General features: G+C 38.9%; 1 protein-coding gene across 1 annotated transcript in view; it reads right to left on the bottom strand.

Annotated features, from left to right (window-relative positions):
* The window catches only part of Nep3 (M13 family metallopeptidase neprilysin 3), a 353,718-nt gene that overhangs the window by 121,674 nt on the left and 212,860 nt on the right, over positions 1-19,184 (bottom strand). Inside the window, exon 9 of the mRNA XM_090387832.1 lies at positions 956-1,178. Within this exon, the coding sequence (XP_090243958.1) occupies positions 956-1,178 (223 nt within the window). The remainder of the gene's footprint in view (positions 1-955; positions 1,179-19,184) is intronic.

Below are 19,184 nucleotides of genomic sequence, written 5' to 3'. Positions count from 1 at the left end.
TCAACCTCTTGGGTTGAGAGAAGCCATTTTCAGTGTCTTTGGTAGGTAGTCTTGAGCTCGATGGCTCTAGAGGTGGAAATGAACTGTTTTCCATCTTTGCTCCTTTCCGCCCTGGGAGAGTGGATTTCTTCTCCCAGGTTACCGGCCCCGCCACAGGGAGGCAGGAGCAGTGCCACTAGAGTGACCAAGTGGTATGAAAGTTAGTTTAAAGGAAAAAAAGAAAGGTTGTTTTCCCTTTCTGAAACTTATAATTTGTAAGATTAAATTTACTATTACTTAATGAAAATGTAAAAAAAAAACTTTAACAAATGAACAAAACTGTAGCCTTGAGAAAACGCTTTAGAAATCACTCAGGGAATCACTTGATCACTATAACACTTGGCACCTTGGGCCAAGAGACAGTAACTGAGTGTTAAAACAAGCTGCCAACTGCCATGGATGTAGGTAGTTTCAATAGATTTAAGGAAGAATTAGTATTATTACAGGAGATGGACAGATGAGGCGATTAGTGAATTTTTTGTTTGTTTGATGATGTATAAACTTACTTTGTGCATCATTTGCCACTACCACTATTACTGCTAATAATAATCTTCTTCACAAACAATACATATGCCTTTCATTGCATGGAGTATGCAATGCTATATGGATTTCACCTACATTCATTATGTTTTCTTGAAGGAGGCCCAAACTATTGTTATCCCTTATTTGTTTGTTCTGAAATAAGAGAAATGTAAAACAATGAAAGTGGCATTTTTCAACTTCTGTTTTAATGGGAATGAACAAATATTTTCAAATCTCGTTAAAACTACTTTATTTTCTACAAATCTGATATTTTAAATAAATAAATGTAATCACATATTACACTTTTATTGAGGGAATTACATTTTTAATGAGGGCATATTTACTGAATAGTTTTAAATTTAATAAAGTATACCAATAATTTTCTTGAACTTACCAGTGGTTTGCTTTCTCCATGAAAAACTTCTCTCACAAACATAGCTCCCAAAGCAAATCCTATGACGCTATTCGTATCAGAAACACAATACCTCCAAGGTGATTCCCCCCCTTCAGATCCAACAAGAGCTTTCCTAAGAATTTTAGAAGCTTCTCGAAAAGATTTTGAGAGACAAGTTGTCAACGACTGCACTAAAGACCACCCAAGGTAGTTGCTAAGAATGCTACATAAAGAGTCATGCATTTATATATAATCTGCCACACTGTTTATAAAATAAATATGTTAAAAAACATATGATTTATATTAATTTGAAATAATATTTATGTATTAAAAACTTTGTAACTATTAGAAAAGAATAAGTTCGACAGTTATTCTAAACAACTTTAAAAAATTGGCAGAGAATATATCAAACAGATGTAATCTATGAGGAATGGTTGTGGTCTGAGTATGAAAGTCTGAGTATAACAGTGGTAAAAATTTCTGTAGTTAATGTATAACACTTCAAATAGTAACCCACCAAGTTTAATGCAGTTTCAATAATGTAATTTTTTAATTATAGTTTCTGAATTCAACAAAGTTGTGTGAATGATTAAAGATGAACAAAATCAGTCAACGTACAGTCATCCAATATTTACGAAAAAAAGGGACTAATGCCAAAGGCAATTCATGAGGTGGCTGCAACACTTGGGGAGAGTGCCTCTTCCTATTCCATGATTAAGAAGTAGGCAGTAGAATTTAAACGAGGGAAGGAGAGCCTGGAAGATAACCCAAGCTGTGAAAGACCAGCAACATCCATCACTCCAGAAGTTGTTTGCAGCATACATGATCTGGTGATAAGTGACCAATAAATAACAGTTCAGTACACTGCCAGCATCTTGGCTATCTCAACTGAACATGTGTGCCATATAATAACAGGTTCTTGTTATGAAAAAGATGTCAGCATGATGAGTCCCAAAATTTGGCAGCAGATAAAAAATGCACAAAAATGTTCACTTGTCAAGTCAAGTGAAAATTTGCATTGTTTTCAAGAAGATCCAGCAAATTTCCCTGCAGGTTTTTGACCATGGATGAGACATCAGTTTATCACTTTCAGCCAGAGATAAAGGAATAGTCCAAACAGTGGAAACACAGCTCTTCTCCCCCTCAAAAGAAAGCCAAGTCAATTCCTTCTGATGGCAAAGTAGCATCAGTTTTTTTGGGATTCTGAGGGAGTGTTGCTAGTGGATTACCTTCAGAAAGGCTAGTCACAGGGGCATATTACACAAACCTTATGAGGGATTTGCATGAAAACATCAAAGACAAGCACCAAGGAAAATCCAGCAAGTGTATCCTATCCCTGTAGAAGCAATCTCTCCTGTTAACAAGCACAGACCACGCTGAGAAAAATTCCACCCCATAAGCTCTGCAAAATCTCTCCAGGGCCGAACTGATTGACAAGGCTCTCATCACACACTCCCTCCTATTGTGTCTGGGCAGGATTCCAGACACTTTCAAATTTAACCCGAACTCGTGACTTTTTTTCAGCATTGACCTGTACTTGCTTAGTAAATCTGCAGATTTCCTAGACTTAATGTTGTTAGTGCCAACGTGTACAACAATATCACTTTTGTGCATTTAAAAGATATCTGCTCCTTATAACATCATCAATTTTTGCCCCTGGCAGACATGCCTTAGTCCTATTCCACCTATCCTTTTTGCACAATATATTTCCCGTTTCCCTGACAATTGAACAATAACTAGCTCCTGTGAGACCAGTGCATTCTGCCCTGAAGGTTTCCGCTGTGTTGTCTGGTGCATAAGAGTGTGCTCTGGCATTGAGTTGGGCAGCTGAGAACTTGATGGCCCCCCATTTTAATTCCTTCGAGGGCATCCACCCAACTCTTCAAGCTCTCATAGATGCCCATCAGAATGCTGATTGGCACCTAATTTCTTCACATTCCCCCACACCTAGCATACACAAAGACATCCTTCATGGCTAGATCATGTCCTGTTCGAGAGAGATCTGCAAACGTCACATTTTGCACATTTTTTTTTAGACTGTAATGCATTGGAGAATCATCCCCTATGGTTCTCCAGCAAACCACAGCACTTTCGCTACTTTGCGCAAGTTGCTTTGCTGCTCTAGTCTGGGGCATGATTTCTGTTTAAATACAATTTAGTTAATAAAAATTAAAAGGATTTATAAATTTAATTAATTAATTGCTTGTTGTTGTTATTTGGTTTTTAGGAGCATTAGCAGCTAAGGCCATATTGTTCTGGGAATATGCGGTGGTCATTTCCCGACCTTTCTGCATCCTCCGTATTTGGTGGTGACGGGCTCGAACCCCGGTCTAATCAAGAAGCGTGTGCTACGCACTGCTGCTCCTGCCCACCTGGCTACAGCCCTTAATGGGATGGTTGTTGCTACAGCAGCAACTTGCCCTTAATGCCATACTGCTCCAAATTGTACAGCAATCTTTTATGTGTGACAGTATCAAAAGACATTTTTCTGAAATACAAGTATATGATATCAAAATTATATTTTTCATACAGTTCCTTTGTGACCACATCATAGTTAATCTTTAAATTTCTTCAAAGTGTCATCCTCAACTACCTGCAAAGGCAACTTGTTCCGGTAATCAACAACTTGTGGCTAAAAGAAAACTTCCTTATAATCTAGTCTAAAACCTGTTCGACTGTAATTTAAATTATATCTCTAATTCTGGAATTCTTTATAGAAATGAAAATTCCAGCTTTATTCATTTTACTGACTCCTCTCAGAGCCTTATAAACCTCAATCAGACCCCTCTAAGGTGCCTGGTTACCAAGCTCTGAAGCCCACGTAACAAAAGTCTTTCCTCTTATGGTTGTCCTTTTGTCGATATCACCATGCAAGTTGCTCTTCTTTGGACCCTTTCAAGAACCACAATGTCTTTTGTTTCAGCTGAGGTCTCCATACATTGACACAGCATTCCAAATGAAGTCTTAGAACTGCTTTATACAGTGGGATTATGACCTCCCTATCTCTATAAGATATTGTTTAATAAATCATTGATAGAACACCATGAGCTTGCCTGCCTGCCTGCTTACACCACTCAGAAACTTCATAACTGCCCATATTGTAACTCCTATATCTCTCACTTCCTCTACAGTTTTTAATTCAACCTCACCAAGTGTATAATTTATTTTAGGATTGATATTTTAGATGGACAGGATCTATCCAGTTATAGGGATAGTAGAGTGGGAGACGACAGTGAGTGGTGCTCTTCATGGACAAATGTTATTAGTGAAGTTCCCCAGGGTTCGGTGTTGGGCCCATTGTTGTTTCATCAATGATATTGATGAAGGTATATCAGGTTTAATGTCCATGTTTGCAGATGATACAAAGGTTGGCAGGATTGTTAACAACAGTAAAGACAGTATGCTACTCCAACTGGATCTAGATAAGTTGGGAAAATGGGCTTAGATGTGGAAACTGAAGTTTAACATTGACAAATGCAAAGTACTGCATATGGATAGCAATAACAGAGGAGAAACGTACCAACTGGGTGATACTACACTCAGGAAAGTGGAAAGTGAAAGAGAGACCCGGGGGTAATTGTGCAGTCAAATATGAAGTTTGCTGAGCAGTGCAGACAGGTGCCAGGGCAGGCCATGGAGTCTTGTCAATGATATATAGGAATTTTGCTAGCAGGGACAGGGAGGTGATTATCCCATCATACAAGGCAATGTCGGGCCACACCTGGAGTACTGAGTATAGGTCTGGAGGCCTAATTTTAGGAAGGATGTAGAGTTGCTGGAATGAATACAAAGAAGGGCAACAAGATTGGTGAGGAGAACAAAGGGGTGCTCTTACCAAGAAAGGCTTAAGTTCTGCAAATTGTAGCACCTGGAGAGTAGGCACCTGCGAGGTGATCTGATTGAGGTGTATAAGGTCTTGAATGGGTTGAGCAAGCTGAATGCCGATGGGATTCTTTCTCTTGCTCAGAATGAGAACCTGAGGGGACACAGTTTCAAATTGAGGAAAGATAGTTGTGGAACAGATGTGTGGAAATTTGCCTTTAGCCAGCAGGTAGTTGATTGATGGAACACACTTCCATCTTTTGTTGTGGAAGCTGATAGCCTAAATAAATTTAAGGCTGAGCTGGATAGGTATTTGGAATGAATGGAGGGGTGAAATGGGGACGTTTTTGTTTTTTTTTTTGGCCAATGCTGCATAAGCTTGCTTTCTTGCATCTTATGCCTCTATGAATGCTAATGCTATTCTCCAAGTGTAAGACCTTGCATAAACATAGCTGCCACTTTTCTTACCATTCTTGAAGCCTGTTTAAGTCATCCTGAAGGAGCACTGTTTGGCACTGGTGATTAATGATTCTCCCAATCTTTTTGTCATCTGTGGCACCTCCGTATCCAGGTGGGAAGGAGCAGCAGTGCATAGCACACGCTTCTTGATTAGACCGGGGTTCGAGCCCGTCACCACCAAATACGGAGGATGCGGAAAGGTCAGGGAATGACCACCGCATATTCCAGGAGCAATATGGCCTTAGTTGCTAATGCTCCTTAAAACCAAATAACAAACAAACATGTCATCTGCAAGTTTTACATCACACTCTTTATCCCTTCACTGATGTCATTTATAAAAATCAGAAACAGTGGTCAAAGAACCTTGGGGGATTCCACTTCTGACATTACATCAATCTGAAGAATATCCATTGATCACAATCCTCTGCCTTGCAGCCACCCTGAAATCCATCTTAGAGTTGTTCTAGTAATTCCAACATATTCCGGCTTATACAGTAACCTCTCATGAGGGATTGAGTCAAATTCCTTGCTAAAATCCATACAAACTATGTCAAAATTGTTCCCTACATCTAGCTCATGAGCAACTGTGTCAAAATAACTTAAATTCGTTAAACATAATATTCTTCAATTCAAAAATTGTAGATCTCTTAAAGTACCATTTTCTTTTAACAAAACTACGTTGTGTGTCCTTCGAAATGAAATTTTTATCTAAATGTCCCTGGACTACACTATTAATTATTGCCTCTAAATTTTCCCTAACACTGAAGTCAGACTAACTGGTTTGTAGTTACTGATTTCAATCTTAGAACCATCTTTATGTATTGGTGATTAGAGAAATTGGCATTTCTCTAAACCAAAGAAACAGAAAGTGGACATGGAAGAGCCCAAATGGATTAACAACTAATGAATTCAACCACATCCTCACTAACAGAAGATATATTGTGAACGATGTTACTGTCCTGAACAAGGTAAAGGTTGGAAGTGATCACAGAATGGTAAGATGCACACTTGATATAGATGTAAGAAATGAAAGGAAAAAACTGACTCGAATAAATAATACAAAGATTTTTCAGAGAACAGACATGAGAAAAAGCAATATGTACTGGAATTTAAGAAAACGTTTGAGCTTCTGAAGACCTTTCAGGACCAAGATATCGAAAAGGAATACGACATTTTCTGAAAGTGATAAAGTCCGAGAAACCTATAGCTAAAAAGAAATCCAAAGAAGAAAAAATTAGTCAAGAAACACTTGTCATGATGAACCAAAGATGACAAATGAAAAGCAAGATAAACAGAAAAGAACAAACTTGAGTGCACTGAGTTATGCAAAGCCATTAGAAAGAGACTCAGAGAGAGACAATTTGCTTCTTGCCCTAATGGTAGCCAAGCATACTGGTCTCTTGCCAAAGCTATTGGCTACAACTTTTGCCCATCTCTGCTCCCACCTCTGTCAAAACCAGATGGTTCTGTTGTCACTTCAGCCAAGGATAAAGCTAACATGCTAGCATCCCACTTTTCTTCCAACTCATGTATTAATGATCTTGGTAAAACACCTCCCACCATTTCCAGCATGCCTCCTGTGGTCTTCCATCAAAAGGATGTCAGAAAGATTTTGAATAATCTTGATGCTAAGAAAGCTCCAGGTCCTGATGGTATTTCTCCACTTGTTCTCAACATGTGCACTCCTGAACTTACTCCTGTTCATTACTGCCTTTTTTCACTTTCTTATTCCAAAGGGGTGATTTTCCTTCTGCTTGGAAATTTGCTCATATCCAGCCAGTTCCTAAAAAGGGTGACAAATCCTTCCCATCCAATTATCATCCCATTGCAATTATTTCTACTCTTTCTAAAGTAACAAAGAAAGCAATTAACCACCAACTCTTAAACTATCCAGAAACCTTTCATTTGATCAACGATCGCAAGTATGGATTCTGGCAGTGTTGAAATTCTGGCATACCCATCTATGGACAAATTCAATGGAAAAGTTCGGTGAAATACAAGCAGTTGCTCTTGACATCTCGAAGCCTTTCATTTGTGTTTGGTATAAAGGTCTTCAAAAAAAGCTTGCCAACTTTTTTTGTAATTGGTTATCCAGTTTTCTCTCTGATTGCACTCACTGAAGGTGATGGTAGATGGCTCTCTGTCTTCTAACTTCTCCACTAATGCTGGTGTCCCCCAAGGTTCAGTTCTTTTCCCCACTCTTTTCCTCTTGTATATTAATGACCTTCTTCCATTGACCGGAAATCCTATCAATAGTTTTGCTGATGTAGCACATTGCATTCCAATTTCCAGTTTGAGAAACCTTGCCCTGCTCAATCAGCTGCAACTTTTCAAATATCCGCTACCAATTCTTTAAATGCCGATCTCCAGATAATTCTCTAGTGGGGCAAAGACAACTTAGTTGATTTCAATCCTTCTAAAACTCAGTCCTGTCTTATATCTGGCAAAAAGGATTCTTCTGCTCCTATGCTTATCTTCGGTGACACTCCGATTTCTAGTCAAGATGATATATCTCTTTTGGAGATTACCCTGACTTCTAATCTCTCTTGGCACAAGCACATTTCAAATATTGCTTCCTCTGCATCAAAAAAACTTGGTTTTCTCTTTTGCTCTTGGAGTTACTCTGCTTCCAATCAGTTGTTCACTCTATACAAATCGTAAATTTGCCCTGCCATGGAATATTGTTCCCACATCTTGTGTGATGCCCCCAAAACCTCTCTCAGGCTTCTAGATTCCAATCAGAAAAGGGCAGTTTGGTTAATTAATGACTCATCTCTAACAGAATCTCTCCACTCTCTGTCTCATAGAGACAGGCAGTGTGCTACTGCAACAGGATCTAGATAATTTGGGCAGATGGGCTAAGAAGTGGCAACTGAAGTTTAACCTTGACAAATGCAAAGTACTGCATATGGGTAGAAGTAACCCCAGAGAAATGTACCAACTGTGTGGTACTACACTTAAGGTGGTAGAAAATGAAAAAGACCTGGGAGTAATTGTGCAGTCAGATATGAAGTTTTCTGAGCAATGCAGACAGGCTGCCAGGGCAAGTCATGGGGTTTTGTCAATGATATATAGGAATTTTGCTAGCAGGGAAAAGGAGGTGATTATCCCTCTGTATAAGGCAATGGTCAGGCCACGCCTTGAGTACTGCGCAGAGGTCTGGAGGCCTCATTTTAGGAATGATGTAGATTTAGTTGAGCGTGTACAGAGAAGGGCAACAAGATTGGTGAGGGGAATGAAGGGATCCTCTTACCAAGAGAGGCTTAAGTTCTGCAAAATTGCAGTGGCTGGAGACTAGGCACCTGCGCGGTGATCTGATTGAGGTGTATAAGGCCTTGAATGGGTTGAGCACGCTGAATTCTGATGGGATCCTTCCACTTCTTCAGATTACGAACCTAAGGGGGCATAAATTCAAATTAAGAAAAGACAGATGTAGATTAGATGTGCAGAAATTTGCCTTTAGCCAGCGGGTGGTTAACTGCTGGAACAAACTTCCATCTGTCATTGTGGAATTTGATAGGTTGAATAAATTTAAGGAGGAACTGGACAGGCATTTGGAGGGAATGGTGTGATATTTTTTTTTTTTTTTGGCTGATGCTGCATAAGCTCATACACTTGCTTTCTTGCATCAAATGCCACTGCTACTACTACTACTACAGTCCAAACATGTGCCGCCACCAACCAACATCCATTTACTGTCCAACTTCAAACTCACAGAACCAACATTTCATCTTACTCGTTTATTCATTCAACTGCCGTTTTCTGGAACACCCTTCCTTCATACATATTTCCTGAAAATTATAGTCTACATAAGTTCAAGTCTAATGTCAACAAATATCTTCTTTCATCTTCTCAACCTCCAACCCATGCACAGTACTAAGTACTACAGGTTCTAATACTTCACGTATTTGATATTTTCATAAAAAAAAAACATGAGATTTAACACAAGAAAAGTACAACAAGCATTAAGGGAACACAAAGGACTTAAATCATCAGTCATGAGCAGTAATACAGAAAGACAAATAATACTGAAACTGAAGAATAATGATGGTGTACTTATAAACAGTAGAGAAAACATAATTCAAATAGCAAGAGACTACTATAAAGAATTATATAAGAAGCGAAGAAATGAAGCAAGCAGTGTGGAAAATTGACTGCAAATTAGCAACACCTACGACATACCCGATATCCTCCCCGATGACACAGAACATGCATTGAAGATGAAGAATCAGAAAGCCCAGGGTGAAGATGAAGTTACTGTAAAGTTGTTAAAATTAGGAGGAAGAAACATGACACAGAAACTGGCAAGACTCTTCACAAGATACATTAGGAAAGGCATGACATCTAAGGAGTGGAATAATGCAATCATAATTTTACTGCATAAAAAAGAAGATAAATCAGAAATTAGAAATTAAAGACCAATTAGCTTGTTGTCCCACATCTACAAGTTGTTCATAAGTACCAGATTAGAAAGAATACTTGGTGAGGATCAACTGAAAGAGCAAGTTGGCGTTAGGAAAAGATTCTCAACTATGGATCACCTTCATGTAATATCGCAGCTAATGGAGAAAGCAAATGAATATAAAACACCAATATGTCTGGTATTTGTGGATTATGAAAAGGTATTTGACTCCATGCAGTATAAGGCAATGTTTCAGGCACTGGAAAGACAAGGCATAGACACCCCATACATTATGATTTTGAAGAAAATATATGAGAACACTACCTGCCTTATTAGCCTAGACAAAGACAGTAGCAAATTTAAAATTGAGAAAGGAGTTTGACAAGGAGACACAATATCTCCAAAGTTATTTACAGCTGCCCTTGAAGAAGCTTTCAGAAGATTGGACTGGTCACAGAAAGGAGTCAATGTGAATGGAGAGTACCTAAACCATTTACAATTTGCAGATGAAATTGTGATCATAAGCTATGATTCCAAAGAATTTAGAGGAAAATCTTAATCAGTTATGCAGAGTTAGTAAGGATTTCAGACTAAAGATGAATATGGCTAAAACAAAAGTAATGATGAACAAGTATAGCACAGAAAGGGTTAGTAATTGAAAAGGTGGATTCATATACTTATCTGGGACATGTATGAAAATATTAATTTTGAAAAATTGTTTTTTTTTTTTTTTTCATTTTGTCTTATAAACTGAGACCTAAGGTGTCCCCATCTACTGGAACTGCCCCACATTCCCGTGGTGTGGACGAGTATCTAGAAGCAGCCTTTCTGGTGAATTCTGCTTCTAGATAGCCAAGAGGCCAGCACATCACAACAACACAACATACATAAAGTACATAAACATGACACTACTATAAGTCTAGCCTAGTTTATAGAGTCTGTTAAATAAATAAATAAATAAATTTTCTGTTTATACTCCGGGATGACCAAACAGTCAGAGGAGTTCACAAGATAGACAGAATACAAGAAACAGCACCAAATTCAGCAGTCACTGGCTTGAACCCTGGTCATTCAAGGCACATGTACTTATGCACTCGCATGCCTGACCACTCGGCTATGGCGACCAATTTAAAACCTACAGTAATACGAGGAGGATTTGAACTAACGTTCTAGGAGCTGCCCTAACAATAACACATGTAAGCATGTCCACTTATCTGAAACAATGTTTGTTTGTTTGTTATTTGGTTTCTAGGAGCATTAGCAACTAAGGCCATATTGCTCCGGGGGCCGCTGTAGCCAGGTGGGCAGGAGCAGCAGTGCATAGCACATGCTTCTTGATTAGACTGGGGTTCAAGCCCGTGACCACCAAATACGGAGGATGCGGAAAGGTCAGGGAATGACCACCGCATATCCCCAGAGCAATATGGCCTTAGTTGCTAATGCTCCTAAAAACCAAATAACAAACAAGCTCCAGGGATATGAGGTGGTCATTCCTTGACCTTTCTGCATCCTCCATATTCAGTGGTCACGGGCTCGAACACTGGTCTAATCAAGAAGCGTGTGCTATGCACTGCTGCTCATACCCACCTGGCTATGGAGGCACCATCTGGGACAAGTCATTAGCTGTAATAATGATAAATGGCTGGAAGTCAGGAGAAGAATAAATTTCGGATGGATAGTATTCAGGAAATATAGTCACATACTGAGGAGCAATATCCCAATTTCTCTGAAACATAAAATAATGAACCAATGTATACTCCCCACCATGACATGGAAGTGAAACTTGGGCACTCACTAAAAGAAAGAAAGAGAAGCTGAAAACTACACAGCGAAGAATGGAATGAATTATAATTAGGAATCAGACTGTTGGATAAGAAGAGAAACACAAATAAAGGACATTGTTATCAAAACTAAAGAAATGAAATGGACTTGGGCAGGACACATAGTTCGAAGACATGATGACAAATGGACTAAGAAAATAACAGAATGGTACCCAAGAGAAGCTAAAAGAAAACTTGGAAGACAAGGGAGATGGACAGATGAAATTCAGGAATACGTAATAATGATAAATGGCTGGAAGTCAGGAGAAGAATAAATTTCGGATGGATAGCATTCAGGAAATATAGTCACATACTGAGGAGCAATATCCCAATTTCTCTGAAACATAAAATAATGAACCAATGTATACTCCCCACCATGACTTATGGAAGGGAAACTTGGGCACTCACTAAAAGAAAGGAAGAGAAGCTGAAAATAATTCATTCCATCCAACAGCAAAGAATGAAATGAATTACTGTATTCCCCCATGTATAAGACGCACCTTTTTTCGAAAAATTTGGGGGCTAAAAACTGGGTGTGTCTTATACAGTGGTTGTAGATTTTTTTACTTGCATTTCCCGCTTTTCGCACTTGTTGTCTTTGCACTCATTGTTTCGCACTTGTTACTGGTATATTAGGTTACATTTTGCCACATTCTGCCCAGAAATGGCTCAGACAAGATTTTCGTACAGTGCCGAATTCAAGTTAAAAGTGATCCAGTTTGCAAAAGTGAATGGAAATCGTGCTGCTGAACGTAAGTTTGGTCCTCCTCCAACTGAGAAAACAATCTGAGACTGGCAGCGGGAAGAAGAAGAAACCCTACTGAAAACACCATGGCAGAAGAAGACCATTAGAGGCAAGTTGAAACCCCTCATACTGCAGATCTTCAACCTGTCTCTCAGGCTGGGGAAGTATCCTAAGCACTTTAAGCAGGTCAATATAGTTCCTATTTTCAAAAAAGGTGATAAAAATGACGTATGCGATTACAGACCCATAACCTTGCAAAACAGCCTGGCTAAACTCTTCGACACAGCAGTGCACAAACATCTCTTCGAATTCTTCAAGCCTTTTATTGATCAGAATCAACATGGTTTCTGCAGTGGCAAGTCAGTAGTCACAAATTTACTTCCTTTCTGGCAATACACCTCGGAAGCTCTTGATAACCACCTACAAGTTGATGCAGTCTACACAGACATATCCAAGGCATTTGATAAAGTCCCGCACGAACAACTTCTGGAAAAACTTAAGCTATATGGTATCCGTGACCCTTTGCTCTCATGGCTACGCAGCTATATTACGCATCTTTCCTTGAGCGTTATCATAGATCAAGTGAACTCAGACTGTTTTATACCACTAAGCGGAGTACGACAAGGCTCTCCCTTAGGTCCTCTTCTCTTCATTGTTTTCGTAAATGATCTTCCTTCTTTCATGTACACCTCCAATGTTCAAGTTGCTCTCTATGCAGATGATCTTAAGATCTACTCAGCAGTGAAGGAGACTACCGATTCTCAACAGCTTCAATGTGCTCTCAATAAATTCTCTCTGTGGCTATCTCTGAATGGCTTGTCTGCTAACCCCTCGAAGTGCAAAGTAATCTCTTTCTCATCTTGCAGATCTCCACAACTAATGAATACGGAGTATAGTATTAACTCTGTGATCATCGAAAGGTGTGACCAAGTTAACGACTTAGGGATTCTCTTTTCCAGCAGTGCTAAATTCGATGCCCATGTCCTTAAAATCACCAGCAAAGCATTCAAAACACTGGGATTCATCAAACGGAACACATACAAGTTCAAAAGCTACAGATATGCGGTTATCCTCTATAAAACTATTGTTCTGCCAATCCTTGAATTCAGTTCACCCATCTGGAATCCTCACACAAAGACTTTAACTAACAAAATTGAAGCAGTCCAAAAAAACTTTGTCCGTTACCTTACGTACCGCAATCCTCTATTCTATCACTCAGTGTATTATGAATCGCTGTGTGATTACTTTCATCTGAGGCCTCTGTGCACTAGAAGAGTTACTGCTGACATCGCCCTTCTAGCCAAAGTAATCACTGGAATTTACGAAGCATCTGATATCCTGAGTAAAATAAACTTCAATGCTCCTTGTAGACAAGTCAGGAACCTTACACCGTTTCGCCTTGACTCTGCCAACACGGACTTAATGAAGTTCAGTCCACTGAACAGAATCAGCAAATCAGCAAATGACTCTCGCATTGACTTCTTTGACAACTCCCAATCACTGATGAACTCCATCCACAAGTTTGCCTCTTCACTTAAACTGCAAAGTGACTAGCTCACATCTAATTATTGTAGCTTTTTATTTGTTATATTATTTTTCTATTCTCTAACGGATTAATTATTACTTGTTTTACCGGTAACTTAACTTAATACAATCCTCTTTTGTACATATGCTTTTATTGTTTGAATCTATATCAATGTTTATCGTCCTGTTGGATTTCATATTATTGTTATTATGTTTATTGATCTGATCTCAGATACACTGTTAATGGTTACCTGTTGTGTATCTTGTTATTAATAAAATAAAAAAATAAATAAATAAAAAAATAATAAAAAAAAGTCAGCAAAATAACCTGATTTAGAGAGGAAATTGAAGATATGGATTGAGGAGCAAAGGGCAATTGGAATTCCTGTGTCCACAAAGGTGGTTCAGCATGAGGCAAGAAGAATTGCTGATGAAAAAGAAGGTACTGATTTCAAAGAAGGACATAATTGGTGCTTCAGGTTCATGACACGGAATGGACTAAGCATGCGTACACACACCAGACTTGCCCAAAAGATGCCTGAAAGCTATGAGCAGAAGGTCATTGAATTTCATCGTTTTGTCATTCAATGTCAGAAGACACATCAGTTTGAGTTGGGACAGATTGCAAATATGGACAAAGTCCCCCTTCAATTTTATGTCCCAAGTAACAGAACTGTTGATAAGAAGGGAATAAAAACTAACCGTGAAGACAAGCGGACATGAAAAGAGCCATTATACAGTTGTTCTAGCTTGTTGTGCTGATGGAACCAAGCTGCCTCCTATGCTGATTTTCAAACGCAAAACAATGCCAAAAGAAGACATTCCTCAAGGAGTGATTGTCCACATTCGTGACAAGGGTTGGATGGATCAGGATGGGATGAAGATGTGGTTTGAGAAAGTTTGGAGCAAGAGACCAGGTGGGCTCTTACGCAAACCTGCCCTATTGGTGCTTGATCAGTTCAGGGCACACATAACAAAAAATACAGAGAAGATTGCTGCAGAGCAAAAAACAAAACTTGCCGTCATACCTGGAGGCTTGACATCCCAGTTCCAACCACATGATGTCAGCACTAACAAACCCTTCAAAGCTGCCATGAGAGACGAATGGAACCAATGGATGAAGTCTTCTGGGGACAATTTGAGACCAGCAGGAAGAGTGAAGAAACCAATTTTTTTTTTTTTTTTTTTTAGGAGCATTAGCAACTAAGGCCATATTGCTCCGGGGATGTGCCGTGGTCATTCCCTGACCTTTCCGCATCCTCTGTATTTTGGTGGCTCACGGGCTCGAACCCCGGTCTAATCAAGAAGCGTGTGCTACGCACTGCTGCTCCTGCCCATCTGGCTACAGAGGCGCCTAAGAAACCAACTATAGGAGAAGTTTGTACCTGGGTGAAAAGATCCTGGGATAATATCAAGATTGAGATCGTTGTCAAGTCATTTAAGAAGTGTGGCATTTCAAATGCCATAGATGGAACTGAGGACGAGGCAATATATGAAGACAGTGATTCGTCATCAGACACAGATGAGGACAAGCTAATGGATGGGAGTTTTGACAGTGATGAGTTGTATGAATTTTATGATGAATAAAACTTGAGTTCAATAACTTCGTGTAATGCATTTTTTTTTCAAATTTCGGGCCCCAAAATTAAGGTGCGTCTTATACAGGGAGAAATACGGTATATTAGGAATCAGACTTTTGGATAAGAAGAGAAACACAAATAAAGGACATTGTTATCAAAACTAAAGAACTGAAATGGACTTGGGCAGGACACATAGTTTGAATACATGATGACAGATGGACTAAGAAAATAACAGAATGGTACCCAAGAGAAGCTAAAAGAAAACTCGGAAGACAAGGGAGATGGACAGATGAAATTCAGGAATATGTGGGTAGTAAATGGATGGCCATTGCACAAAACAGAAGGAACTGTAAAGTTGCTGGAGTGGCCTTCATCCTGCAGTGGATTGAAAATGGCTGATGATATGATGATGATGAATCCAAATGAAACTCCCCTGAGTCCAAAGATGGCCTCATAATTAACCTCAATGGTTCAATACATTCTTTATCTGTCTCCTTCAACATTACTGGTATATGCCCTCAACTCCATGAGCCTTACTTTTCTTTAGGCCTGAAAGTTTTTCTAATAAACACCACTCTGTAATTTCATAATCATTATCACTCTGTAATTTTGTAATCACTAATTTCCTGTGGCTCAGCTCAGCCTCACTGGCACAGCTTCTCCTCAGCATAAAGGGTCTTTTGTCAGTAAAGACCAATGTGAAATATCTATTCAATTCACCATCAGTGTTATCTAAGACTTTCCCTACACCCAGTGCTCAGGGTCCAATCTGATTCATTTTCTTATCTTTATATTCACATACACAAAAAACTCCTTGTACTCATTCTTTGCTCTCTTAGCCAGTGCTTTCGCATAATCAGCCTTGACCTCCCTAACTTTATCTGTGGTACTATTACAGGTCAACTTGTAGCTGTTGGAGGCTTCAGTACTTTTCATCACTTTGTAACTTTCCCATGCTGTCTTATTCTGCTCTATTAGGCAGACCAGCTCCATATTTCCCATCCCGGCATCCATCTTGTGCTATATTTTCTTAATGGTATATATGCATAATGGCTTCTGTGATTACTGCTTTGAAGGTATTCCACGATTCTAATGTATTTGCCCTTCCTCTGCTACCCACCCAATTAACAGATGCCATGTAGTGCCTTAAACTGCTGCAAATTAAAAGATTTCTGAAATTAAAACCTTTTCCTTACCTATTGCAACATCTTTCTTCATCTTCCAACTAACAACTGCGTGATCACTACCTGACAATGGTTCCTATCCTTTCAGCCCTGTGATGTCATTTGATTCATGAGTGATAATGAGGTCAAGAACATTCTTACCCAAGCATTTTCTCTAACATGCTGGTACAAATAATAATCATCTAGTTTATTTTAAAATTTTATTCCCCATGGCAAGTTTCCCTCCCACTTATTCCAATCAATTAGAGGGCAGATTGAAGTCACCCATAATAAGACATTTACACTTGCCTGCCCATTCCACCTGCATGTCGACACTCTCGTCATACTCTTCACAAATTTTTGGTCTGTATATTACTCCCTCTCTCATTATATCTTTGCTTCCAACTAACTCATACCACACAGATTCTATGCTGGCAGAAGTAACTTCTGACTCAGCAAAAGCTTCTTTCATGCTTAGGCTGCTTTTCATAAGAAACATTATCTACCACCCCCTTCTATCTTCCCTATCTTTCCTGAATACATTAAATAAGACCCCCGTATCTGCAAGAGATATGTTCCAAGACCTACCGTGGATGGCCGAAATCACGGATATAAGCGAACACCTGCTGACCCCATATATAACATGATTTTCTTGTACATATATACATATAATAAAGTTTAAGTGATAAATTAAACACACAGTAAGACATCACCAACATTAAATACGGTAATAATAGATTGAATTTACTACCAGTTTATAACAGATTCCACTAGCAGAAACGCAACTGGAAATTGTTTTTATTGTTTTATGGTAGTGACCTCCAGAAATCTGCTTTAGTAAAATATCAGCTAGTGAGGTGTTAATAGTGTTTCTCTGCCTTTACAGTGTTATTTATTCAGTTGCTACATTTGCACAGCTTTATTTATGTGTATCAAGTGTGCCTCCTCATTTTTTAATTGTGCTTTATTCCCTAAAAATTAGTAAAATACTTAAAAGGTGTGAAAAGGAAGTGTCCTGGTGAAGACACTACAGATTCAGAGAGAAAATGCAAAGCAATATCGATAGACAGAGGTGCACTGGGTCAAAAATTCTTACCCGGAAAATTTGTATTGGCCTCATACTAGCATTTATGGTCAAAATCATACCGGCCTCCATCATCTTCTGGCCTCCGGCCCAACGGGGTTTCCCCAGTAAGGCTTATGGCCAGTCCGCCTCTGTCGATAGGGAAAAAATATGAAATTGTGAAACGCTTTGAGCGAAATGAAAGACCATGTGATATTGCATGTGCTACAGGCCTAAATGAGGCAATGCCTGGAAAATTTCAAATTTTTTCATTTTTTCCCCATGGTTAACCACAGAAAAAGAATTTTTTTTCCAGGTTAATCACGAGTAACTGAATCAGCAGATATGGGGGCACAACTGTATATATATCATAATTGAACTTGTTATCCCCGATTTTGGGGTGAGACCAAATGTCTGTTAACCCTCGTACGTCAGCATTACTTGTCCTATCCTGGGGTTTGAATTTATTCATTTTGTTGACAACATGCCTGACATTACTGTAGACAGTTAAGACTAAGTATTCTTCTACAGTTTACAACCCTGACACACCCCTTGAAGTTAAGACTTGTTTGCCTAGCTTTATCTTACAGCTCATTTGAAATGTTTCCAACATCAGCTGTTGCGGCAACAAAAAGAATTCTTGAGATGTGTGTGAGAATTACTTTGACCCATATCATCAGATAAACAAATGTCTATATTACTCTTCTCCCATTAACTAGCAGTTTCCCCGAACCCTTAGGGTACCCTCAATGATACCGGCAAAAACCCTTGCACCACTTTGTTCAAATGAATACTGTCTCTACAAAATGAATTCCTTCTACCTACATGTGCGGGCCATGCTGATAAAAACTGCCCCCTACACCCTTATAGAGTCTTTCAAGTCTAGAGTTAATCCATAAGGCTTTTGTCATATAATCCCTCCTATCACGTCTGGGCAGATTTGTAGACAAATTCATTCTGACCTAGCTCGCAGAATTTTTTTCAGCATGGTCCTATATTTATCCAACAAATCATCAGGTCATGTTCATTTAATATCATTAGTGCCCACATGAATAATAATGCTCTTTTATCTCCTTATTCTGAATGACCAGTTTCATCCCATGATGCAAACACTGCTTCCCACAAACAACACTGTGTTTCAAGATGATAATGCTTCCATACACACAGCCAAATGGGTTTGACCTTGGTTTGAGGAGCATGAAACTGAGGCTAAGCATCTCCATGGCCTGAAAAATCACCAGACTTAAACATTACTGAGCCACCATGGGCACAGTTGGAGAGGAGAGTAAGGAGCAGATTTCCTCAACCTTCTTCTCTTAAGGAGCTTAAACATTCCTCCATGAAGAATAGTCCAGTATTCTTCTTAAGACAGTTCAAGATTTCTTTTAATCTACTCCACATAGAATACAAGCTGTTTTAAAGCAAAGGGTGGCCCAATACCATATTTGTGCATATCTGTAATTGTTATCACAGGTGTTTCAATTATTTTGTCCACCCTGTATTAAGGGTAAAGGGAAGAGTTTTTATTTTGTTAAAGATGATTCTTAAAAGGAATTAATCAATACAAATTACCTAAGTGCATCTATGCCATTTACATCTTTTTAAAATCATAAAACAGCTGTACAAGAATGAGTGGTTATAAATGAAATTT

Source organism: Mastigoproctus giganteus, chromosome 13 (assembly GCF_048544385.1).
Source record: "Mastigoproctus giganteus isolate SK-2022 chromosome 13, ASM4854438v1, whole genome shotgun sequence".
Taxonomy (NCBI): Eukaryota; Metazoa; Arthropoda; class Arachnida; order Uropygi; family Thelyphonidae; genus Mastigoproctus; species Mastigoproctus giganteus.
This window is presented reverse-complemented; position numbering and strand designations above follow the sequence as displayed.